Raw genomic sequence first — 25,816 nt, forward strand, 5'->3', positions numbered from 1 at the left:
TCCCACGCAGGTGCAGGGTCCCAAAGCTTTGGGCCGTCCTCGACTGCTTTCCCAGGCCACAAGCTGGGATGGGAAGTGGAGCTGCCAGGATTAGAACCGGTGCCCATATGGGATCCTGGGGCGTTCAAGGCAAGGACTTTAGCCACTAGGCCACGCCACCGGGCCCAAGGATCTTTTCCTTATGTTCAATTGAAGAGAGCTTGATAATCATGTGTCTTGGTGAAGATTGCTTGTGATCAAGCCTGTTGGGAGTTCTGTGCCCCTCCTGGATCTTGTTTCCCAATTCTTTCTCTAGATCAGGGAAATGTCCCTTTATTATTTCATTAAATACATTTGCAAAATCAACTTCTCTTTCTGCACCTTCTGGGACTCCCATAACTCTTATATTTGGCCTCTTAATAGTGTCTTTCAATTCTTGAATATTTTTTTTGGCCTGATCAAGCTCTGCTTCCAGCTTTTTGTTTGCTTTCCCCTGATGACAGGAAATATCTTCCAATTCTGAGATTCTTTCTTCTGCTTACTTCATTCTATTTTGGAGACTCTCCATGTACTTTTGATTTGCTCTTCTGTGTTCTTAATTTCTGATATATCAGCCTTGATTTGCTTTATTGCTTCCTTAAATTATTTGAACTCTTGCATGAGTTTCTCATTTTTGATCAGAATCTCTAAAATGAGTCTTATGGATTCTGTGTCCTCCATTTTCTCGATGTCTTCCTTGGTTAACTCTGAGGTAGGCATAGGGTTTTGCTCCTTTGCAGGGGAGTTTTCGGCAATATTCTTTGTGCCTTTGTCTCTTCTTTTGCTCTTGATCATTGTACTTCTGGTTAGCAGAGTTTTCTCCTTGGGGCAGGTTTCTAAGCTGTGTCACCCACAGGTCTACAATGCGATTTTACTTATTTCAATTGGTACACAAGTTTTTGCTTATAGCCACTTGTGCCACAACCTCCAGTGAGTTCCAGGTCTGGGTTCTCATGTCAGATTTCCACCATGGTCTCCATAGCCCCAGCTCCAGGCTAACCACTCTCTACCTCCTGTGATACTGTGCTGAGGCTGCACCGTTGTCTCTGCAACCTTTCTCCCACTTCCGGTTGGAGCAAGACCCAGGATTAGAGAGATACCAGGTGTCCTGTACAATTAGATTTTTGGAGGCGCTGATCTTGTCGGATCCTGTTGGATGTTAGGTCTGGGTGTCACATGGACCTATTTTGACCTGTACAATGCCACAGTCAGTATTATTTTCCTGCGGGACCAGTGCAATCCATTGACATCAGTGAGTTCTTGCGAGCTCAGCACATGTGCAGTTCACTGTTGTCCCCTACAGTCCTAAAGCTATTGCCACAGTGTACAAAATGGCACCTGACGTACCACTATTCAGTTCTTGATCTGCTAGCCATCAGGTCTTAGGGCTACCCAGAACTGTCTTGGGTGGAACCTGTAGAATGCCTCGTTGCTGCAGTTCTCCGAGTCAGAAATGAGTTCACTCCCAGCTCAGTGTATGCTCAGTCCTTTCCCTTGCCTTTGACTTCTTATGCAAAATGGTGCCAAATTCAGCTCTAGGGGGCTGACTGGGCTATGAAAGCCACTCTGTTCTCGCATTACCGGTCTGAGATTTGCTGCTCTGTTTCTGCTCCTGGTCAAATCAAACAGACCAGCAGGATGGACAATTCTTTGTCTGGGTTCACCTCCCTAGCTCCCAGTGAAAGTCCCTTCCCACCTGGTTGCTGGTGGAGTTCCTGCAGCTGGTGGAGTTCAGATGGCTGTTAGCTGAATGCTACTGGAGTATCAGTCACTGCAACACCACACCGTTGTGTCACTGCTTTCCTGTGTCTGTCAGTCTTCAGGTACCCCTCTGATGTTGCTCTGTCCTCTCCTATTTCCTGGAATGTGTTCTCTGTGCTTCATCCTGATTAAATGTTTTTCCATCCATTTAAATGTGTTTTTACCCTATTCCACCATCTTGATTCTTCAAATCTCCTACAATTTAGTTTTTAAATAAAAATGTTCCAAATATAAAAGTTTTTTTTTCCCTTCTAGATTGCAGGATGTTTGAAATGAGTATTTCATTTCAATTCATTTCATTCAATAGTTTTCTATTTATCTCTGTATCACTAACCGCAGAGCATAACGCATAGTGAGTAGTGAAAATATGACAGGTAGTATAAGAGTGATCATTAATAAAATTCCTGACTATGGTTATTTATAATTTATACATTTCTAAATATATATTTAAAAAGACATAATTCAAGTTGTTCCATTTGAGCATCCATTATATGTAAAGATATAAAGGTGAGCAAATCTAAACATGTTGATTACCCTTTTGAGTCACAGTAGTTTTAAAATTAAACGCAAAAACTCAAATACAAGTCTCAATATAAATGCATGAATCCTAAGGAAGGTATTGAGCAGTTGCCAGAGATATGCTGGAAAATACTCTCATGGGTTATAGATTCTGGAGTTAAGTTATTGCTTCAAGAAACTTCTTCCAGGATCAAAATAAATAGTTAATTAAGAATCAATGTAAAAAACATCGGACATGAAAAACTTTATTCAAGCAAGTCTGTTTTTATTTAGAATTGTTTAAAAACATGCAGAAAGAAATGGAATTACCATTTGTTGAGCTTCTATTAGGCATTCGACAATTTCACTAGGATTTTGGCAGGTGAAAGTTGGTGTTATCCCAGTGTTAGCCTAGCAAATACATCAGGCCTGCTGACCACTCCTCCCAGAGTTCCAGGAATCTGGTGTTGGAGGCTTGGCCCCTGACCTTCTGCCATGAGTTCATGGTAGAGCTTTCATTCAGACTCCTCTGTTTGGTGTGGGACTAACAATTTCCTGTGGGATCTGCTGGACCTTCCTCTTTAAAATCTATGAGGCATAAATGGGCTTCCAATGTGGTTAATATTCAAAAGGAGCCCACTGACAAATTGTCCCAGGGATAATTACCTCAGTTCTGTTTATAGAAAACCATATGTCGATAATAGCACAATTTGCTATTTGTGAAGAGCTGATTTTATATAAATCCTGAAAGTTAGTGTTGCTTTTCTATAAATATGGAAATGTGCTAATCATCACCTCATCTGCTGGAGTCCGCTAATAAATCAGAATGTCATTTACATATTAACCTACAAAGAACAAAAATTAAAAAACACCTTTTTTTTTCTTTGACAAGTAGAATCACACACATTATCTCCCCATGTTTGATGTTTAGCTAGTATTTTTCTCTCTTTCTCATCCCCCCATTTCTCCCCTTCTTTCAGATCTCTCCTTATCTCTCTGTCTTTTCTCCATCTTTTACTCAACCTTTGATCCATATGACTTTAATTTATATTCTATTAAATGTTTCTTTCTAACATACATCCTGTGTGGTCTGCCTTCATGTCCTAGCCTGGGTGGGCATGGGGAGGAAAGATTTAAATGAATATACTGTCTGGTTTGCTCTGGGGGAATCCTTTGTCCTTGGATTTGCTTTAGATCCTCTCTGGGCTCATCCCAGAGGATGTAAAAAGCTGTTTTCTGCTAAATTGTTCTTTAGATCAAATGCTTCTTCTCCAAAAAATAGCATGAAGCTGTGCATTAGAAAATCAAGGCAAGTTTTGAATGTTGGGGAAGAGAGGGTAGACTTCAATGAAATCTTAAAAATTTTTTTGTGGGCTATGACTGACAGAAATGTGAAATTTGCAAAGATCTGTATGTACTTAGACTTGAATGTATGGATTTAGATCATTTTTTAATATTATCCTCTCTTGGGAGCTCTCATTGTTTTTCTTTATATTGAAAGAATAGCAAAGATAATACATCCTCCATTCTGGCTCTGCTGCAGCGTGGCTCCGTTGCAGTAGTGATAGCTCATCTTTAAGTATTTCCACAACTTGGCTCTCTTCATGTTGTATGTTTCTTCAACTCCCAACACTATTTACCATCTTGCTAATCTGACAAACTTCAGTGCACCTTCTGACACATGTATGAATATGCCTACCTCCATGAAACTTTACCGTATCAGCCCTCCATGCCTTCTTTCATGGCCTCATTTGTTCATACATTCATTTGCTCAACCATGCCAATTGAATTTGTATTATTCACGAAATGAATACAAACAGTATGAAGCTCATGATGTAGTAGCCGCCAATCCAGATGTCATCCTACCCTGCCTGAACGAGATCTGCTGACTTTGTATCTAAAAAGCTATATATGACCATATGTCTTCCCCATCTGTGATACCTTCCCTGTTATCTCCCTCCTGGGTCCTGCAGGAATCTGGTGGCATTTTGGTTGATTGCTTTTTCTTTGTTTTTTTTTTTTGTCACTTTCTTTAGCACTCAAACATACCATATTTTTCATAACATTTGTGTATCTTTGTATGAATTGTTCTCTCTGGACCACCTCCCTTTCCTGTCATGTTTGTACTGCACAATTCTTGTCAGCCAGATTCAACATCAATGTCAATTGTCATGAATTCTTTTTCTGACTTATAAACAAATCTTTATTTCAATCCTTAGCAAATTACTACTTTTCAGGAGTTACTTGCTCACACATTTACCTATTTATTGCTGCTCTCCTCTTTCTAGAATGTGTATTCCATGAGAGTAGGGGTTTCATCTGTTTTGTTCATGGATGCAATTTCATTTTCTAGTACAGTGCTTTGGAAAAAGTAGGGGCTTAGAAAATTGGGCTGCTTGAATAAATGAATTAATCAATATATAACCTCATATTGATATAAGAACTCAGTAGTCCATGAACAGGTTGTAAAAATGGAGACGAAGTTCAGGATGATCTGGAAGTCTCTTTGAGGAGTGAAATCTAAAGTGAAATGAGATGGAGAAGGATAAGAAGGAGATATAGATACATGAGAAAATGATTTCTGGACAGACAGCATTTAGAAAGGCTCTGTGGGAGGGAAGAGGGTGGTGTGTTTCTGATCTGAAAGGAAACATGTGGAGATGCAGGGGAGAATAATAGGGCTGAGACTGAGAGAATCTAAAGGGAGCCATAGGGTCTTCCTGGCCAGAGTAGAAAATGAGAGCCTTATCTTCAGTGACATGGGTCATCAACAGGTCAATGCTATAAGCTGCCCCATGGGTCATCAGATCATTCCACTGCTAATGTAAGGCAGAGATAGGAGGGAGTCAGAGAAGTCTCAGGGAGAACAGAGAGGCGAGGTTCATTGATGTCCAGGTAAGAGATAAAGAATGAGGATGAAATAATAGGATAGATTTGGGACTTTTTTGAAAGAAGCTGGATAACTTACAAATGGACTGGATATGGAGTTTAAGGTATAAACTAACTACTCTCTCTAAACTGTATTTCTGCCAGACACATTGTATACAGGCATACACACACATGTAAGCACATACACATGGATGAGAGGTCATGCTGAATTTGAATTCCCCCAGGGAGGGAGTTGCCAGCTTCCTTGTGTATTTTCCCTTCAAGCATTTGGAATAATTTAGAAGTAACGAAACAATATCAGAATATATATGAGTCTCTCTCTCTCTCTTTCAGATATACTATCTACTTTGTATATATTCTGGGATATGCTATCTATTATTTCACACATATATGTATGTGTACCTATGCATATATGTATGTATGTGTGCATATATGTTGTGTGGATATGCTTAATGCATATTATGTCAATTGTAACTCTATATTAACTCTTCTATCATACCATGAACTTTTACATATGATTTCTAGTCTTGTTGTCTCTGGATTATTTTAGTTCCTAGCACAAAGATAAACCCCTAGTAGATACCCCATGAATCCTCCCTGAGCTACCTTGCCCTTCCTCCCTCCACTCCTTCAACTCTTACCTTCACATGTGTGACCTCACATTTCCATTTCAAGAATTCCACCCATGCATCCATGCCTTCATATCTCCACCAGGAATCTGTCACTTCCCACATACATTTCTCATCTCCAAACTCTGTACATTCTTTAGGAATTTTTTCTCTGAGGAAACACCATAGTTTCCAATTTATGAGACCCAGAAAGATAATAAAATGAGTGGCTACTTATTATCTGTGAACTCAATATTAAATACTTCGCTTCAGTCTATTCACTTAATCTCTGAGAAAGCAGAGGATTTTTTTTTTTTCATTTTGCACATGAGGGAATCAAGACTGAAAATCTGCATCAATTGTAGAGGCAAAATACACAAGATATTCAGGGCTTTTTCCTTTTCATCCTAGCAGCCTTTATTGGGACTCATAACTTGATCTTCCTCTCCATATCCAGTCCCAAGTCAGTATTTTCTTCCTTGTAAGTAAATACTTGAAGCAAACTTCTTTTGATGGAAGGAAGCTTGTTTTTGTTCAAGATGTTGTAGAATGGGTACCATTGGTTGGGCCATCTGTTGAGAAATGGCAATGTGTGTGTAAAAAAAGGATCACATGTTGAAACAGGAAGCAGAGAGCACCTAGGTTCTATGAGGACTTTTACAATCAACCCTTTTCCAAGAGCAGCTTTCCAAGGGCACACCCACAGTGACTCTAAGCTCTCCTGCTTGACCTGCTTCCTAACCACCACAATAACATGGAGTCTCCACCCTCTTAGTACCATTCGCATAGACTTCAGAGTTTAAACTTAAAAAAAAGTCTACATGAGTTGAGGAGCTGCATCATATTTAAACCACAGCATCACATCAATATTCATAAACTGTCCCTTTCCTCTCCATGACCATTGCTTCTTGACCATACTGTGCCCTGCTTTCTCTGCAGCTTCTTGCTAGCCAATCAAGTGTGCAGAATGATGGAGAGATCTTAAAAAACTTTTAGTGCAAAGTTGGCTGTTTCTAGAACTCTCTTTAGGCTAATGTGGATAGGGTTTATGTGTTTTTGTTTTTTTGTTTTTCGGCTCTGGTGCCCTTGATGCCTTAAAATGTAACATGAAATATGGGCCTCTGATCAGTGGCAGAGTCAGAGCAGGTTTAACAGGACATCTCTCTCAGGATGGAACCTGGTAGTAGACCTCAGAATATAAAAGTCATGATGCTTTAATTTTTGGTCAGATTGAAAGGATTTCAGAGACCTGACAGAACATTGCTTCTATTATTACTTTATTGTGAAGGAAACCGGTAGCATGTGTGGCCCCTTTAAAGCCATCAAAAGGTGTGGAAGTGGAAAGAATCATGTCCAGGGATACTCTAATTTTTATCTAGACTCTGCCATTCAGAAACTGGGGCATCACAGTCCTGAATATGTTTTTTCCATTACTAATAAAAGTATCATTTACTTCAAAAGGCTATTCTTCAAGTTAACAAGTAAAATAGTTTTAATCAGCAAACAAACCATTGACAGGAATTATAGCTTCAGGAGGGCTCAGTGGGTATTGAAGCTGTTTAATATGGGTCTGCAAAATTCAAAAAGATTCTGGGGATGGGAGTCAAACACATTGTTGTGTGCGTCTTGGTGCCACCATTTTGTAGCTTTGTGAGCTTGAGCAAGTACTTGATTTCCCCGTATCTCAGCTTTTTTCAAGACCTAAATAGGAATGGTAGCAAGGGTTTGGCTTGTTTAAGAAAAATTCCAAGAACATGTTACATGGTATGTTTTTAATATACATTTTTCTTTTAAGCAGATATTAATAGAGCATATTGGATGAAAACATGGGCTCTGCCACTTACTCCCTCTGTGATCATGGGCATATCATTTGATCATCTAAATCCCTATCATGTCATCTGTCATCTGGTGATAGTATTATTTACCTTATAAGGTAGTTGTGAGAATAAGTGAATTTATCTGGTGAACTTATTTAGTGTAGTGTCCAGACACTAATAGTTACTCAAGACATTTCAATCACTAAAAGAGTTCTGAATCAGATGGCCTGATTCAAGTTTCATCTCCACTAGTTATCTGCCAAGAGACCTCTCCATGCCCCAGTTTCTTGTATTTAAATATTTAATTTGTTTGAAATGTAGATTTACAGAGAAAGGGAGAGGATATATAGAGAGATCTTCCATCTTCTGGTCCACTCCCCAAATGGTTGGTGTTGACCAAGGCCAAAGCCAGGAGCCAGGACTTCCGGGCTTATGTAGATGCAAGGGCCCAAGCCATTGAGCCACCCTCTGCTGCTTTCCCAGGTGCATTAACATGGAACTAGACAGGAAACAGAGCATCAGGGACTTGAAAAGGTATTCATATGGGATCCCAGCGATGCAGACAGCAGCTTAACCAATACACTGCATCACTGGCCCTCTTTGCTTCTTCAAAAATGGACTACCGTGGCACAAGGTACTCAAATATTGAGGGAAAATGGAATTAGAATATAATGCACATTTTCTATGAAATTCTGAAGACTCTTCATATGTAGTTGCTAGGGATGTTGTGAATATGAAATGCAACAGTCTGGTGTGAGTATGTGACCTACTGCCTTGACCTAGAGTAAGCATTCAAAAGTGCTGTGTATTATTGTCCTATGATGTTGCTGTTTCTCTTAATCTGTTTTCTGTTGTTATACCAAGTATTGCAACTGTGAAATTCATAAAGAATAAAGGTTCACTTTCCAGAGGACCTGAAGTCCAAACACATGACATTGACATCTCCGTGGCACTTGTAAGGGTTCTGTGCTGTGTCATCCTTTGGTGGAAAAGCAAAATTGCCAGTAGGCATCTGCAAAAAGGGAAAATCGCTTTATGATAACTGTTTCTCTGTAGAGCAAACTCACTTTCTCTAGGCACCCATTTTTCCCTCTTCATGAACTAATAACCCCAGATAGGCCCCACAGTCTCTGAGACTGTATTTTAAGAATGAAATTCCAATAGGAATTTCTGAAAAGACAGGTACATGCATTCAAGTCACACGTTTATTTCCAACTTTCTGGCTATTAACGCTACAAAGTTAACTTCTCTCATCTGTAAAGTGGGGATACTAAGGGACCTATCTTGCAGGGTTCAGCAGTCAGTCAGTTCTAAGACATTGTTCACATGGAAGGGAAATCATTATCATTATGTCCAGCCTGCAGTTGCTGATGGTTGTGCTGGACTTGGAGCCCCAGCAATCATGCTTCCTCCCCCACCTGCCCATTTCTTTGATCAGAATCATTCGTTTCTGTCTCCAGAACTTCATCCAGTTTTGGAGGGACCATTCTTCTCATTTATCAAGGTCACTTCAGATTCTCATCACTATCTTTCAAAGTGTTAACAACTCTGCCCAACTCAGTGCCTGCTCTCCATCATCCCTTCCCTGATGGATGCCAGATAACGGTGACCCTGGAAAAGGCCCTTCCAGCAAGGGTACTCTACAACCTACCTGTCATTGATCATCCCCTTCCAGTCTGGACAAGCTGGCCTGACACCTAACACAGGATGTGGAAAAGCCCCAGTAACAAAATTCAAAACTTCACTAAGGTGGGTGTCAACTAAAGTTCTATTTTCCTTTCCTCACTCACCCCTGACTCCCTTTTTTTCATTCATTCCTTTAGTCTCCCTTTCAACAAACATTTATTAAGCACACATACCAGAGGGAATACTGTCCCCATACCAACATAATTAATATATGATCCCCATCAGGGGACTCATAGGTAGTAACAAGATTTCAGTTTTGCCTTCATCATCTGATTATAGTCTAAGAAGATTTACTCTGTGGACAACCAAATTGCTTACCTCCAAAAGTGAGCTAGCAATTTATTTTCTAGCTACTCACTGTAGCTAGATCAACCGAAATATTTGATTTTAATAAAGTGTATTTACACACAATAACTCCTAATATTTGTAAAATATAATGCATTCACATCCAGGATTCAAATTGATCTTCACAATAGCTTGATGATGGATTATATTATTTTACCTAATTTTATATAAAGAAAGCTGTGATCCAAAAAGCTTAAGTAAATGGCTCAACGTGACTCAGCATTGGATAAAGTCTTACGCTTCAGATTTTGTGTATCTTCCAAGTATTAAAGCTTTTCTGCAGTCTGTCATTCATTCTGATATCTGTCAAAGGCCTAGATATCAGCAGTGATGGTAAAATAGCCAACAGTTACTGAACATTTAGTATGTGGAAACACAGGACTGAGAACTCTGTACATAGCACCTCATTTAATCAGGAGAGATCTGTCCAAAGGATAATGCAGTCTCCAGTACATGAATGAAGACCCACACTCACCAAGGTTAAATTACTTTCCCAAAGTCACATACCTATTAACCAATGGTATCAAAGGTCAAACTCAGAACCTTGTAACGTTAACCAACAAGCTATATGGCTGCAAGCTCATCTACACCTGGTGTTCTCCAAAATTGCACACCACAGCTCATTAGCAGATTGTCGAAGGAGCTTAGTGTGTCATGACTAGAATTTAATAAAATAAAACTTGTAGTGTAGCAGGATGGGAAATATACGAATGCAATGTACAAATCCAGGAAACTTAGCTGACTATGTGGGACTGCATTGCAACATGAAATGTGTTTCTTACTTTTAGGGGTAGTATAAAAATAGTAAAAGCATGGTCTTCACTCAGTGTGTGCTAGATGCATTTAACTACTAAATAAAGTGTATTATTTGGAACTCTCTAGAGAAACAAAAGCAATGGGATATCTATGTTTCTATTATATATATACATATATATATATAATCATAAGATGATTGATTATAAGGAATTACTATACCCAGTTACAGTCTAACAAGCCCCAAGACTTGGAGTCAACCAAGTGTTCCCCAAATACAGTTGCTGGTTTAGTTTTAGTCTGAGTCTGGAGCTCTGAGCAAGGGGAAAGAAAGCAAGGAATTTCCTTTTTGAGGACCAGGAAGAGCTGATGTTGAAGTGCAAAGGCAGAGAAAACCAAAGTCTCAAAGTCAGGTCAGGCAGAAACTTCTCTTGCCTAGGGAAGTGCTGGTCTTTATTTACATGCAGGCCTTCAACGGAGGAGACAGGACACCTGTGTTCAGGAGGCTCTCTGTGCTATACAACGTAACAACTTATAGGTTAATCTCATCCCCAAACACCCTTACAGAAACAACCAGTGGAATGTTTGGCTAAGTCTCTGGCATTCAAGTGGATGTATAAATGAACCCTCATGGGAAAATCAACCCAAGTCATCTGCCAGGCCACCTGTAGGAGGGCTCACCCTGATGGAAATGAAGGACACACAGTACTGGCTGCCAGTTTGGTGCCATGCAGCATTCTTGCCCTAATCAACAGCTACCTTGAGATTCAACAGCTAGTTGAGTGGCATTCTGTGGCATTTCACAGATGCAGACAACCGGGCCTCAACACATCCAGCATGGCACAGCTGCTTAAAGGCAGAGCAGGCTATGAAACCCAATTTTCTAATTCTGAGGACTGTACACCTGGATATTTTATTTCACTTATTTTCCTTTTTAAGGGGAATTAAACTGATTGAGTAATGTGATAGGCCTAAATCAGGTTTTAAAATCAATGAACTAATTATGTTATTGTAAAATTTTAAAGATGTGCTTTTATACACACACACACACACACACACACACACACTCACACTCACACACAACTGCCCATCTGCTGGTTTCCCAAATCCTGCAATGGCCAGAGCTGGACCCAGACTGGGTTGAGTCATTATTTGGCAGAAAAGCAAAATTACCAGTAGGCATCTGTAAAAGGGGCAAAGCACCTTGTGACACTTTTTTCTCCTTAGAGCAAATTCACTTTCTGTAGTTGTGCCATGTGGTGCCAGGAACTGAATGACTTAAGCCATCACCTGCTGACTCCCAGGGTCAATAATAGGTTTAAACATGGAATCAGGAACCAGAGCTAGAAACTGAACACAGGCATTTTCATGGCAGGTCCTAGGCAATTTAACTACTAGATTACATTTTCTGTCCTTCTCTTCAGAAGGCATCTGCAGCTAAGACTGAGGCAGGGTAAAGCCAAGAGCCAGGAGCCAGGGACCAGTTCTGGCCTCTCGTGTGGGGAGTAGGAACCCCAGCGTCTGAGGCATTTGACTCCTCCCAGGGCACTCATTAGTAAGAAGCTGAAAGGGGGAGTAGAGCTGGCACTTGAACTCAGGCACTGCAATCTTAGATGCAGCTATCATAAACAGTGTTCTAAATTCCTGTCCTAGGACAATTATTTTTCATATTTATTCCTAAATGCAATGTTGTGCCAATTTGACCCATTGATGAGGAAAACTGGGAGAACTGTTAATGATTAAACAGATGAGTCCATTATTGCTTGCATTGATGCATATGTTCAGCCCTTGGACAAAGATAAAGCATGGTGCACTGGCTGATGTCTCTAAGAGAGTTAAACCTCATTATATTATATGCATAATCCAGGATGGCAGATGACCTCAGCTGCAAATAGAACCAGCTTCATGAGTTGAGGATTGTGACATCAAGTATAGGCACAATGAGGAAGTTCTATGATCAATTCTTCATGCCCGTCAGAGGTGGAAAGGAGGGGGAAATGGGGCTCTTGGGGGGTATATTTACTTTTCCTTTACTAGAAGGAGACAGAGGAGATCCAGATGTTTAAACCATGTAATTCAGAGTAATTGGGATGAGTTGGGCAGGTCAACAGAGTCCTTCAAATTTCCTGTACTTTCCATCACATTTATATGTGAGGTCAGTGGTTGTTGTTTTCTTTGAAGTTCTTTTCAGGACAGTTCTGAGAATAAAATTTTCCTTTGTTACCCAAAATAAAATGTAATAATCTATCCTTTATTTATCCATCTATGCATGCATCTTTTTTTATCAACCAGGAAATCCTCATTAAAGACTCATGGTTTCTGAAAATACAGGAATGAAACACAGATTCATTCCCTGGAAAAAAATGTGTGCTCATTAGCAGCTAAGAATAATACTACACAATAAATGCTTGAATGAAAACAAGTAGGTATATAATAGAAGCACAAAGGAATAAGTAAAATGACCTCCCATTTTGAGGGCTCCAACAACATTTAAACTTAAACTTGCAAAATTAGAACAAGTAGGAGTTTTCCTGGTGGAGAAGGGAGTTGGGGCTGTCCAAGCAGATGGAATTGCATGGGACTGCATGAAGCAGTAAATGGGTTATTAGAGACCTGGTTTGCCCAAAGGCCGATTCTGTCGTCGAGGGCTTGCTCCCGTGGCCAGTGCATAAAGCGGAGCAATCCTGTGACTCCATTAGGCCAGGAAGAGTGATGACAGTCGGGACCAAGAAGAAAAGCCAAAAGCAGCTTCTGAAAAACTCCAGAAAAGATGACTTGCTCCAGGGGTCCTACTAAAATGAATAGTGAAAGCAAGAGGATTCCAGTTGCTGAAAAAGTTGATTTAGGGATCCTGCTCTGGCCATGCTCAGACTGCCAACCACATTTTCTCAACATTGCATTGTACTGGTCCAAGCTAGTGCTGTCCCCTAGACTTAAAATACTTCTTCCTGGGGGCTAAAATACTTCTTCCTGGGGGCTTCTTCTACCTGCACCTCCCACCTTCACTTGGCTAATGCTTATTCGTCCTTACGTCTCTGTTTGGCCTGGATGGGCTCTTCTAGGCAGTGTTTCTGTTCCCAGACTTGGGTTAGCAGTCTGTTTCTCATGCATTGGTGTATTTGCAACTTAGCTCTAGGTGTCACATTAGTTTGAACTGCCTGTCTCCAGCATGTATTCTGTTAGTTAAATGTCCCAGACTGTTGCCCACGGGCTAAGACTGGCCCACAGCTGACTCCCAGTCTTCCTAGCCTGGGTGAGTCAGCGTCTGAGCTTACATGTGCTGGGCCTTCTCTGGAGCTTTGCTTAAACTCTGCGGAGTCAGGGGTGGTACTGCACTGAACTGGACAAGGAAGAAGGTGAGGTAGCTAGGGACTTCATTGTGGAAGGTCTTTTATTCGTGGCTAAGCAGTCTGGGAGGGCCCAGTCAGCTTTTTGTAATGCCTGCTAACCAACCAGTCACCCTGAACAGACAGTCACTGGATTCTAACAAGCTCCAGGCTTTATCCCCTAGTTACCATGACAACCAGACTTCACAGTGATAGATGGTATTGATTGACTGACAGACTCCTGGTGTCTTGGCTCTGTCCCCACTTCCCTTAAGACATCTGCATACACACTGAATTGATCTTGGCACCATCCTACAGATTGTATTTAGATTTTGAATTTCTGCTCTAATATCGCTGAAAATAGCTTCATACTTAAAGTAGAAACACTGAGATGCATCAAAATTATTTCTAGAGCCATCTGAAGCCCCCTGCTTCATAGGCAATGTACTGTGGCACAGAGAATTCAGTCTGTGTGGATGCACATCTTGTCTCTGTCCAAGCTTCATCATTTACTTACGGTTTAACTTTTGCACAAGTGATAAGGTTAAATTACCTCAGCTTACTCATCTCTGCAATGGGAATATTGATCACTGTAGTGGGATAATGTATGCATATTAAGTGAAGTTCCTTGTAAGAAACCTGTCCCTGGCACATTAAAAGCACTTAGTAAATCTCTACGACCCCTCTGCCCTCTCCATTCACCCATGGTCTCACATATTATTGTTGCCAAAATGTTACGAATGTAAGAGTCAGCCAAAACATCTGTGGGAAAATGAAATTAAATGTGATTTTAAAATAATGCACATTTCCTGTAATTTTTTGAAGATCCCTCATACTTCTTACAAATTTTCACTTTCCCTCAGTCTTAAATCTTCTGGATTCAGAATCTGGAACCATGAGTTTCTCTAAGCAGTTTGGAGCATTTCTCACAACAGCAGTAATAGTCACATCTGGGCATTATAATTATTTCTGAGCCCCTTAGTTAGTCCTGAGCACTTTGCATGGTATAAATTAGTGCATTTCAATCTCCCCAACACCTCTGTGAGGTAGAGTCTACTAAAATCCCTGACAGATGCAAAAAGTGCCGCAGATGGAGGATAATATAATGTGACCAAATAGTAAGTGGGAGGGGTGGAATTCTAGCTCAAGCAAGCTCCATTGCAGAGCTCAGGCTTCAGCTATGCTGCCTGTTGTCACAGCCAAAGTTGTGGCCAAGGGCCAGGGCCTCTGAAGATAAGCCCTCCACATAAGACAACTCTGCAGTTCCATTATTGTCCATTTGGAGCATAGCTTCTTTTCTCTGACCTTCTTGGTAGAAATGAGTATTCAGAGAATGAGCTGTTTGGTAGCACCCCATTAGGACCACCATTGCTACTCATGGCATATGATAAAAGACTGTCCACAGATTAGACTGATAAAATGGAGCATCCACTGAGTTGGCTACAGCATATCTTGCTTCAAAGACCTAACTCCTGAACCTGGGCTTGTTAGTCGTAAGACTTGGGCCAAGTTACCTATTAATAGCAGCTGAGGTTTATCAAACACTTCATTGTACCAGACACCTTTCAAGAACTTTCCTCTAGATACTATTATTATCCCTGTTTAAGGATTGAGAATACGAGTTACACAAGTTGCAAGCAGGCTACCCAAAGTCAGAGTGCTAGCGAACGGCAGAACTCTGCCTCCCACAGCCACTACAATCAATGCTTTTCCTAACCACAGTGACTCTTGATAATTCCTGGGAAGCTCTGTATGGTTTGGTTGTAATATTCCCCAAAAGTCACGTGTGTTAAAGCCTTGGTCCCTAGCGTAGAACTGTTGGGAGGTAGGAGAACTTTTAGGAGGTGGATTGCAGGGGGATATCATTAGGCCACTGGCGGTGTTGTACAAGGAAGGTAGTTCTCATGTGACCTCTTGAATTCTCTTTAAAAAGTTGTTATAAAAATCCAAGCTTGACCTCATTCTCTTTGCTATTCAATTTGATAGGTAATCTTTCATATGTACATTCTCCGTCGTCGTTATCCACTGCCTTAAACACAAACCAGTGTCCCCAACCTGGTCTTCAACTTGAATCTCCCACTGTGAGTTAATTCGGTCTTGCTCTTTAGAAAGTTTATTGCCTTAGATATTTCGCTCTAACAGTAAAAACTGTATAATACAGTCTTCAAAAAAATAATTCAAATGAAAGCGCTCTGTAAATTATCAACTCTGTTTTAAAAAGATTTATTTATTTTTATTACAAAGTCAGATACACAGAGAAGAGGAGAGACAGAGAGAAAGATCTTCTGTCCGATGATTCACCCCGCAAGTGACCGCAATGGCCCGGTGCTGTGCCGATCTGGAGTAGGAAGCCAGGAACTTCCTCCAGGTCTCCCACGTGGGTGCAGGGTCCCAATGCCTTGGGCCATCCTTGACTCCTTTCCCAGGCCACAAGCAGGGAGCTGGATGGGAAGTGGAGCTGCTGGGATTGGAATGGTGTCCATATAGGATCCTGGCTCATTCAAGGCGAGGACTTTAGCAGCGAGACCACCGCACCAGTCCCAAATTATCAACTCTTAATTTAGCATGAGATGTTACACAGCTGTGATTTCAAGGAAAGGGAAACCTGTGACTCCTAAAAACAGCCAATCCGTGAGCGTCCCAGCAGGGGGTCGGGGGAGGAAAAGGGGTTGGCACATGCTACACTCTGCTCATTTTTGTAAAACTAAGAGATGACTCAGAAGTTTGTATTCTAATAAAAATAATAGACCCAAGTTGTTGACAGTTACCAAAGTCTGATAAATAGTATGCTAAAGTGAAACACAGGAGTACAGTATGGACACAGATACAGTGCTGTTGGGATGTCTGGAGCTGGGTGGGAGAAACTTAATGAAAGATGAAAGAGGCCTATCTAGGCAAGAAGCACAACAGGCACAAAGGCACAGAGAGACCGGTACTATTCTCAGATAGTCAGGAGGAAGCGTGAGTTTTCCTGGATACATGAAAGCACAAAGTGGGCAGGTGAATGTGCTATCACTTTCAACCAGCCAGATTAACCAATCATCTTCCTAATGCAATGACAGGAAATAGGCTAGCTGATTCTCTTTTCTGATGCTGTCTTTCTATTTTGAATGTTGAATTTTATGGTATAATTCCATAGAGTCTGGGATTCCCCTGCTCCCAAATTCCCACCCCTGACTGATTTTCCTCATATTGTTACAATAATATAGTGCTTCATAAGGAGTTATAATTCCATCAATATTTTATTTAAATGTGCCCGACCTTGCTGGTACAATGTCAGACAGTCCATCATCCCTTTGTCTAAATATGTCCAACAGTTTCACTGGGAGTCCATTTTTGATTTGGAAGTCTTTGCGGGGAAGCAATGTAGCAAAGCAACACAGCTGATAGATCATAACAACCTGAATGATATGTTTGTTGCAAAGATAAATAATGCATTATACCTGCTGTTTTCCAGCTGATGCTTTTAATCCATAGACAGACACAGATGGGCTGTGCTCTGACATCTTGTAAGTCAAGCTACCTGGTTTTGCCTCAGAATCACATTGGTGCAGCAGTTCCCTGGAAGTGTGAGGATTGCTCTCACACTGTGTCAGAGCCAAGACCAAAGGGAAAGAAAGCCGCAGACATGGCTGCAGAGACACATCCTCTGGGCTCCGCGCTTGCCAAACAGACACAAAAACAACTCCGGGAGAGACGAGAGTAGAGCAAGAAGGAACCCAGGAGGCTTCCTTGTACTTCCTGGGGATCCTGACCAACTGATACCTTCTGCTCGTTTAGGTCATGTTGAACTTTCTGAGCAGAATCTTGTTGCTGGGGACACAAGTTCTTAACACAATCTCTTTGTTGTCAAAACCCTGCAGACTCTGTCCAGCTAATCCCTCCTAGTCCTGTAGCTCTGATCCTGAGGAAGGATACTTCATTGGTCCTGCTGCTCTCTGCCAGAATCCTCATTTTACAGTACGATTGTCTTTTTGCTTGTCTGCTTCCCCACACTTGACTTGAAGCTTATGGCAGCTGAGCACCCTCCGAATCTGTTTTCCAGATGCCTTCCCAACAGTAAAACCTCATTAGGAACTTATCAAAGTTGTCTCAAGTATTTTTAAATCATCCTGGCATGTCCTTAAAGTTTTACCAACTCAACACTACAGTAGACCTGAAAAGACCCCTGATCTGTTCTACCTTTCAAATTCTTCTTTATTACCCCTGATAAACAAACAAGCAATCCTCTGCTTGAAACCTCCCTCTATTAGTAGGGAACTCATTCCCTTCTAAAATAACATGCCTTTTTGGCCTTTGAGAATCATTGTGATCTACTTATGCTGAATCAAAACCCTTCCTGCAGCTTCTGGTCTTGATTCCTAGCTCTTAACACTGCAGCTACAAAAATAAACCTATCTTATCTTCCTCAAGATGAACTTCTGGACAGTTTGATTCAGTTCTGCTCAACTAGCAGGACTGGGAAATGTTCAGTCCATGGACAATAAAAGACCTATAAGGTAATATGCTCTGGCCCTTCCCAGACAGCCACAGGAGGCACTTAAAGTTCAATAAATTTACAACATGCTCATTTTTAAGTTGATAACTTTGTGTAGCCTGCAAATAATGCTATGTGTAACCACATGGTCCTTGAAAGAAAAACATTCCCCACCCATAATTAAAGAGAGCTCTTTCATTTCTTCAGGTAAATATGCCCAATTCCACTTGAACTTTCCCACAAATGATTTGCCTTTGAATTTCCTTTTTTTTAATCAAAAGGGAAGATTTACAGAGAGAAGGAGAAGCAGAGACAAATATCTTACATCTGCTGATTCACAGCCCAAATGGCCCAATAGCCAGAACTGAGCTAATCCGCAGCCAGGAGCCAGTAGCTTTTTCCACGTCTCCAATATAGGTGCAGGGTCCCAAGGCTTTGGGGCATCTTCCATTGCTTTACCATGCAATAAGCAGGGGAGCTAGATGGGAAGTCGAGCAGCTGAGACATGAACCTGTGCCCATAAGGGATCCCAGAGCTTGCAAGAGGAGGATTAGCTAATTGACTCTTTGTGCCAGTCTGTACATTTGAATTTCTTCCTTCTCATGCTGTGTGGGAGAAACTTGATGATAGAATTTCTGATGACCCCTAACTTAAAAAAATGACTTTTATTCCTATAGAAGATTTTTCACAGAATGAGCCCCCTTTTGTGATTTAAGTGTACCTGAAGGTCAATATTGCACAGCAGATCACTTGAACTCATTCATCTTGCCTAATTGAGATTCTGCTCATTCGGTTATAAACTCTTTTCCCATCCCTCTAGCCTCTTGCAACTAGTATGCAGCTCTTTAACTGCATGAGTTTGACTATTTTAGAATTCTCAACTAAGTGGAACCATGTAGTCACCATGTAGTCTTTGTCCTGTGACTGGCATATTTCACTGACACATAATGTTCCCTGTGTTTATCCGTATTCCAAGTATTACAAGATTTCCATCTTTTTAAAAGGCTAAAAAATGCCCGTGGAAGAACACTCTCTTGTCTTATTTTCCTTTTAAAGTGTGGTTTTGGGAACTTTGAACCAGCCTCTGGGTTTTTCTAATCTATGGATCAGAGTGTGAGGTTATTCCTTCATTTTGTCTATTTTCATCTGGCCTTGTTGCTCCACTGAGTTCAGAGCTACATTTCTCCTGGTCCTCCTGCCTGGTTGTGTCTGTTCCTCACTGTGCTTGCACACTTCGCATTCTGATTCCAGTATAGGATTTGACAGGTCTCTCAGTGGAGTCTCATTTTACTGTGCATGATGCGTATACCCATGCTGCCTCCTGAGGGTTTTTGGAAACTCATTGCTTATCTGAATTACCTGGGGCTTTTGCTGGTCCTTAGTCTGGGTGACATGATGAGCCTAACTGCTGCATATCAGGGGAGAGACAGGATAGATGCTGGGCATGGCAAAGCCTTCAGAAGTTCTCTGTTGGAACATCATCTTCAGATTCACCACATGGGTATCATTAGGGACAATTGTGCAATAAACAGATGTCTGTTTTCTAAGAGATAGAGAATTGAAATTGATGGTGAGGGGGCAAGAACCTGTAGTTTTAAGTAAGTACTCCAGATTATCTCAACACACAGCTACCTTAGGAAATAATCAACTCCAGAATTTACTATGTTGAAGTCCCCAAAATAAATTTGCATCTAAGAAGTTTACCTTGAGATGATGTGATGAGTTTAATAGCAGAATATTGCCTGATGTTTTCGTTGTGGCCAAATTGCCCAGGCTACACATCCAACTGGAAAATTGTACAGAATGGTTCTAGACATTTCTCTAATCCTTCAACCACAATCCCCTGATCTCATCTCTGTGTCCTGGAGTTTGTTACCATGTTTGACCTCCTGGAGTTTGTTACCAGGTTTGGCCTCCTATGCCTCCACACTAGATGACTGGTCTTGGATTCCCATGGGCACTCACTGGACACCTCTGATTTGACATCTCCTACAGTCTCTGAAATGGTATCTCTGGCCTGTTTACTTAGGCAAGTACCTCCCAAGAAGAAAATTAGGCTTTGTTTCACATATTGTCCTAAGCCTGTAAATTTCTCAAGAGTTTATTTATTCTGGTTCACATCAAGCTCATAGTTGATTTAATCTGAAGTTATCCTCATTGGCCAACACAAGATGTGTTCTGGGAGGTATGCAGTAGGTACTTAGTAAACTTATTTCTCAGAAAAACTCCTTATCTGATGCAATCACTAATTGATTGCAAATAATGCAGACTTAAAAGTGAGACTTGAAAGTGACTCTCAGTTTCACTATTTCTTAGTTATAGCTTTAGGCAAAATGTTTAACCTTCATGAATCTCAGGTGATTCAGCTGTAAATGAGACATGTCAGCCAAGTATTTAAAATCTCTGTTTCTACAATTCTGTCTAAACCACAGATCTCCTCTTACTGGCTGGTATCCTACTTTGGGGACCTTAGAAGTAAATTCTTTGCACTCAAGTTGTACTGCTCAAATCATACCAGCATTTTCTTCTCTCAACAGCATGTGGTAGGCTGTCAGCAGATTTTTTATGAGCATAATCACTTTGCAGGCATCCTCCAGCCTCCATTAATCAGCCAGTCCTGTTGGTGGAATCTGGTAGCACACCACCATTCACCTACATAATTATTCTGACTCCTTCCTACCCATGAATTCTTTTTGTCAACTTTTCTTTATCTGTATCGAAACACTTTTTTAGAAATAAAAACAATTAAATATGTGAAATTCTCCTCAATTATTAAGTCTTTAAAATTCACCAGTGCTTGACTAGAAATGGCAGAAGCCCCCCTTTTGCTTGGTGTTGAGTGCCAATGCTGAGATCATCACTTCCTTAGGTACTGTCTGCACTGCCACTATTCAGAATTTGCAGCTGTAGAGCCACATAATGGTACAATTGATAAGGACTCTAGAGATGACAACCTCCTCTGCCTGTCAATGTAAAATCAAGACCCAGTAGGATCATGATACCTTATACTGGGTACCAATGACTGAGATGCGAAGTTCTAAGATACCTTCCATCATAAATCCTTACCAAAGCTCTCATGCCTTTCATTTATTAATTTCTTTTTTCTAGTTTTTTTCCTACTATGTTGGTGAGGCAAGAGAAAATGAAATACACATTCTTCACATTCCAACGTCAACTTGGTGACTCAATATCTCTTTGGAAATATTGACTCTAATCCTTATCTGAGTTGGATGATGGGCCTAAATTATTTTTACTTTGGAACTGCCAGAATTATTCTATAATAGTAACAACAATTCTTTTGTGGCTGTCATTTAAATAACTAAGGTTTTAAATCGCAAACATCAGCTTGCAACTTTCTGAACACTGTGTTAGCTACAGATTGTTGAACTCCATAAGTAAGGTCAATATTCCACTTCAGTTTGCTTATCTAGCCTTGTCCTGTGAGACAAACTTATGTTTAGAAACCCAGCTCTCTTAATTTATAGGTTGTGTGATCAGGAAAAACAGACTTCTTTGTTCTGAGAATTACTTTCTCATCTGAAAACTATAGCTGTTATGCATCTTCTAGCAGGATTCTGGCCTCTCTTGGAAGCAAAGAAGACCGTCCACAAAAAGGCTGTGATGAGCAGGATAAGCAAAGAGAGAGCACTACTGTGTCTGAAGAAAACTAGAATTGTTAAGATTTTTTAAAATGCCAGTGACCATCAAACAGGAGCATGAGTAGATAGTGGGAAGATAGTGGAAAGGAAGCAATGAAGGTAATTTGTACTGAAAAGGCAACATGTGCAAAATTGAAGACTGTAACTAGTTTTCATAATGGGCCAGGCACTATGCTAGGCATACGGAAATATGGACACAGATTAAAGAATCATGCCTGAATGAGACTCAGTAGAAAATGAGCAAAGTAACGGATGGAAACTTTCAAACAATTGGTGTAAACCAAAAATATCTCTTCTCACTTCCAGAAATTTTTGAGCTGGAACCATTCAAAAGGGAAACAGAAATTTGGTTGAATAATGAAATTTCAACCAGATCTCTAAGACTGTAAAATAAGTTAGCTTTATGATCATGTTATGATTGTACCACATTGACTATTTTTGGAATGTTATTGTATTTTCTGTTTCCTACTGTAGGTATTACCACTGAAGATATTAATAAATGCTTTGGCGGGATGGTTGGATTACATTTTACAACCTCTGGAGGAAGTTTACAAGTAAAGGATTGCAAGAGATCTGGAAGTGGTAACCAAGGCAAGTGTTTAGCAATGGGTCTTCTGCACAGAGAAACCAGACTTTTCCTCTGGACACATAATCAGGGCAAGGAAGCTAATTCTCCTCCAACAACCCATTCCATTTAAGAATGGAATTGCATGGATGTTACATTCCCCAACCAACTGACTGAGTAGAGTAATCCTGTTTTTGATTTATGGATGAATATTTTACTTTGAAAAGGCATCCTCCTGTATTTCAGGTACTAGCAAAGATCCAGGAAAGAACTGGTTGAAAAGAACATGCAGAAAGAATCTGGAAAATGGGTTGTTGGATTGAAGGCTCATGGGATCATAACTCAGTGAGAGGGAACCAGCCCTCTGGGAGAACAGAACATGATTATATAGTCCAGGCTTAGAGAACATTATCAGAATAAGATCTTGTTTCATTTCCTGAACAAGGGTGTTATGAGTATTCATGATTCATCCACTCATTCATTCTTTCTTCAAGCACACATTGAACATTTTTTCCTTAGGTAGAAGACACAGAAGATATAGGGATGATGAACTGATGGGACAGTTTATAGAGCAGAGCGTGAATTGTTAATAAATAGGTTCAAGTTATTCCCATTGTATTGGGTTACTCGGGCCTCAGAATTTTAACTTAAATCATTTCCTCTCCTTCCATCCTATCTGTGTTTACTAAATAAACATCCACTTTTGAGGCATTTTAGTTTTTTTTTCCTGGCTCTCCCTTCCCCTCACAGAATATCTAACTACTTCTTTCTGTGGTTAGATATTGCTACTAAACCCTATATCCCTATTAAACCCTATATGTCATAGTACCCCCCTCCCATATTTTGTTGAACCTCTTTGGCCTACAGCAAGCACTGAATAAATACCTGATGGATAAACGAGTGAATGACCATTCATGCTCTCACCCTCCTTACGTTCAATGTTGGGGGTACTATGCTCTTGGTGTTTGCTGTGCTACAGAGGGCTGGTCCTGTCTTCTGACTCCTGCTAGATAGAGCAGAGGCAGAATGGGAACTTGCTCTAAGAAGAGCAGATTAATTGTGATCCAAATCTCTCAGTGCGCATATGAAGGAGTTACAGGTCTTTTCTGGGACGTGAGCTAATGTGGCTATCCTTCTGATTGCAGAAATAGAAAATATAAACCTGGCCGTAGAAGACATCATTTCCCGGGTGCGAGGTGGCAGTTCTGACTGGGGCGGAGGCTTGGCACAAAACAGCAGCACTGTTACATACAGATTCTGGGGGAGGTCATTAAAGTATAATCCTGTTGTTATCGATTTTGAGGTAAGTCTTTTCGCAGTTGAAGAAACTCCACGTCCATAAGGAATGAAAGTGAAGTGGACCAGATCATTTCATATTTCTTATTATGAGCCCATCAAAGAACAAGATTAAATGTAATGGCACACTGACCTGATGACCTTGCTTCAGCCTGACTAGGGGGAGTACAGGACTTCAGACCCAAACCCTAGGGGAGCTAGGGTTAAAAACTTGTATCTGGTCAGTACCTTGGTTTGCATGGCTGGTCCCAGAAATTCTTCAGGGTTCAGCCATGTTAAGCTGATAGCAATTTGCATTTATACACAGATGAGTTCAAAAATCACACCTGGCACACTTTTCATTAAAAGACCCAGTAGTAAATATTCTAGACTTTGGCTTGCAAACAGCTTCAGGCTCATAAGGAGTCTCCTCCGGCCGCATCTCTTCTCTCGCCTCCACTTGCTTCTCCTCTTGTATTATTCCCTCACCTCCTTTACTGCCCCTTCTCTTCAAAAATGTAAAAACCCTTCTTAATTCAAAGTTCATACAACAATTTGCTGTGAGTTGGACTTGGACCGTGGGCGCACTTTATAGTCTCTATTTCATTGGCATAAACTGCTGGCTGGGGATGCTTTTGCTCACCGAAGAGAGCAGGACACTAAGGCTCTGAGACAGCACGTGGATTTTATAAGGCCACAGAGCTCCTGTAGGGTACTGCCTGGATCTCAGACCTTTGTATCTGAGTTTTGCTTTATCCTAGCACCTCTCTTAAATATGTGATTCTCAACCTCTGGGTGATTTTGTTCCCAGTGGGATATTTGGCAATGTTCAGAGATGTTCACTGTCTCAATCTATATCAGGATAAAGGAGTTGCTACTATCTTCCCAAAGGTGGAACCCAGGATACTGCTAAACATCCTACAAAGTATAGAAAACAAAAACACATCTGGCCCCATGTATTGACAGTGCTGAAAAATTGAGAAAATTTGCTTTACATTCCAACTCTCACAAAAGAAATAAGGCCAATTGCAAAAGAAGTATTTTTTTCTAGCAATTGTCAAACTACTGTCAATATGCAGGATACTGTATTTTTTTAAAGGTTGCATTTTAGACTTTTTCACATTGTCGCCCTAGCTTTGCCCACTCTTCTGCAAATATTTACAATTCTTGATTTGGACACATTGCTCCCCTTGGAACATATGCTAACAGTTAAACTAAAAGTCTATTCGAACACCAGGCTTTCAATGAAGAATGAGGTCAGAAGGATTGACCTTGATTTCATTTTTTTCTCCAGCAAGTAAGGCACCATTTTCACGCACCCATAATTCACATAGGGCCTGAAAATTGCTATCATTATGCCATTAGTGATTTGGCAAAACTGTAAAATTGATATCAGGAATAATATATAAACTTTCAAAGGCAAGAGGTGAACTTTCTTTGCTTGAGCAGCATTGTCAAGGGAAACTCGAGTTTCATGATTTGGAGAAGACTAAAGATAGCCTTTGGAGAGCAGAGGTTAGGCTTCATGGGGATTGGGGAGACAGCTTGCATCATGGATCAGATGCCTTTTCAATGTTTGACCTTGGCCAAAGTACGTCCCTCTCTGAACACGAGGATGATATGTTATTAAGTTACAGAGAGGCAAGAGTGCCTAACAGAAATCAGTTCACAGAGATTCAGGAAACAGCTCAAGATTTAACAACTGAGAAATGGCAGTCCAATTTGAGCTAGTGTCTCACAGACATGAACAACCACCATCTCCAAAGCTGGGGAGCTGAGGCTACCCACCAAGAAGTTGCACTAAGCCACTATCAGAGGATACAGTGGGGAGACAGGTGCCAGCTCAGTGGCATAGCAAGCTAATCTTCTGTCTGCAAATGCTGGTAGACCATATAGATACCAGTTTGTGTCCCAGCTGCTCCATTTCCCATCCAGCTCCCTGCTTATTACCTGAGAAAGCAGCAGAGGATGACTTGGGTCCCTGCACACATGTGAGAGACCTAGAGTAAGCTCCTGGCCTCTGGTCAGATCAGCTTAGCTCCAATCATTATGGCCATTTAGGGAGTGAACAAATGGATTAATGACCTCTATTTTTGTTTCTCCTCTCTCTGTAAAATCTGCCTTTCAAGTAAAAATAAA

At 40.8% G+C, this 25,816-nt stretch overlaps 1 protein-coding gene across 1 annotated transcript in view; it reads left to right on the forward strand.

Moving 5' to 3' along the window:
- Positions 1-25,816, forward strand: part of C8A (complement C8 alpha chain) — a 64,770-nt gene that overhangs the window by 22,809 nt on the left and 16,145 nt on the right. Inside the window, exons 9-10 of the mRNA XM_058680842.1 lie at positions 22,312-22,428; positions 23,548-23,705. Coding sequence (XP_058536825.1) covers positions 22,312-22,428; positions 23,548-23,705 — 275 coding nt within the window. The remainder of the gene's footprint in view (positions 1-22,311; positions 22,429-23,547; positions 23,706-25,816) is intronic.

This window comes from Ochotona princeps, chromosome 2, assembly GCF_030435755.1.
Source record: "Ochotona princeps isolate mOchPri1 chromosome 2, mOchPri1.hap1, whole genome shotgun sequence".
Taxonomy (NCBI): domain Eukaryota; kingdom Metazoa; phylum Chordata; class Mammalia; order Lagomorpha; family Ochotonidae; genus Ochotona; species Ochotona princeps.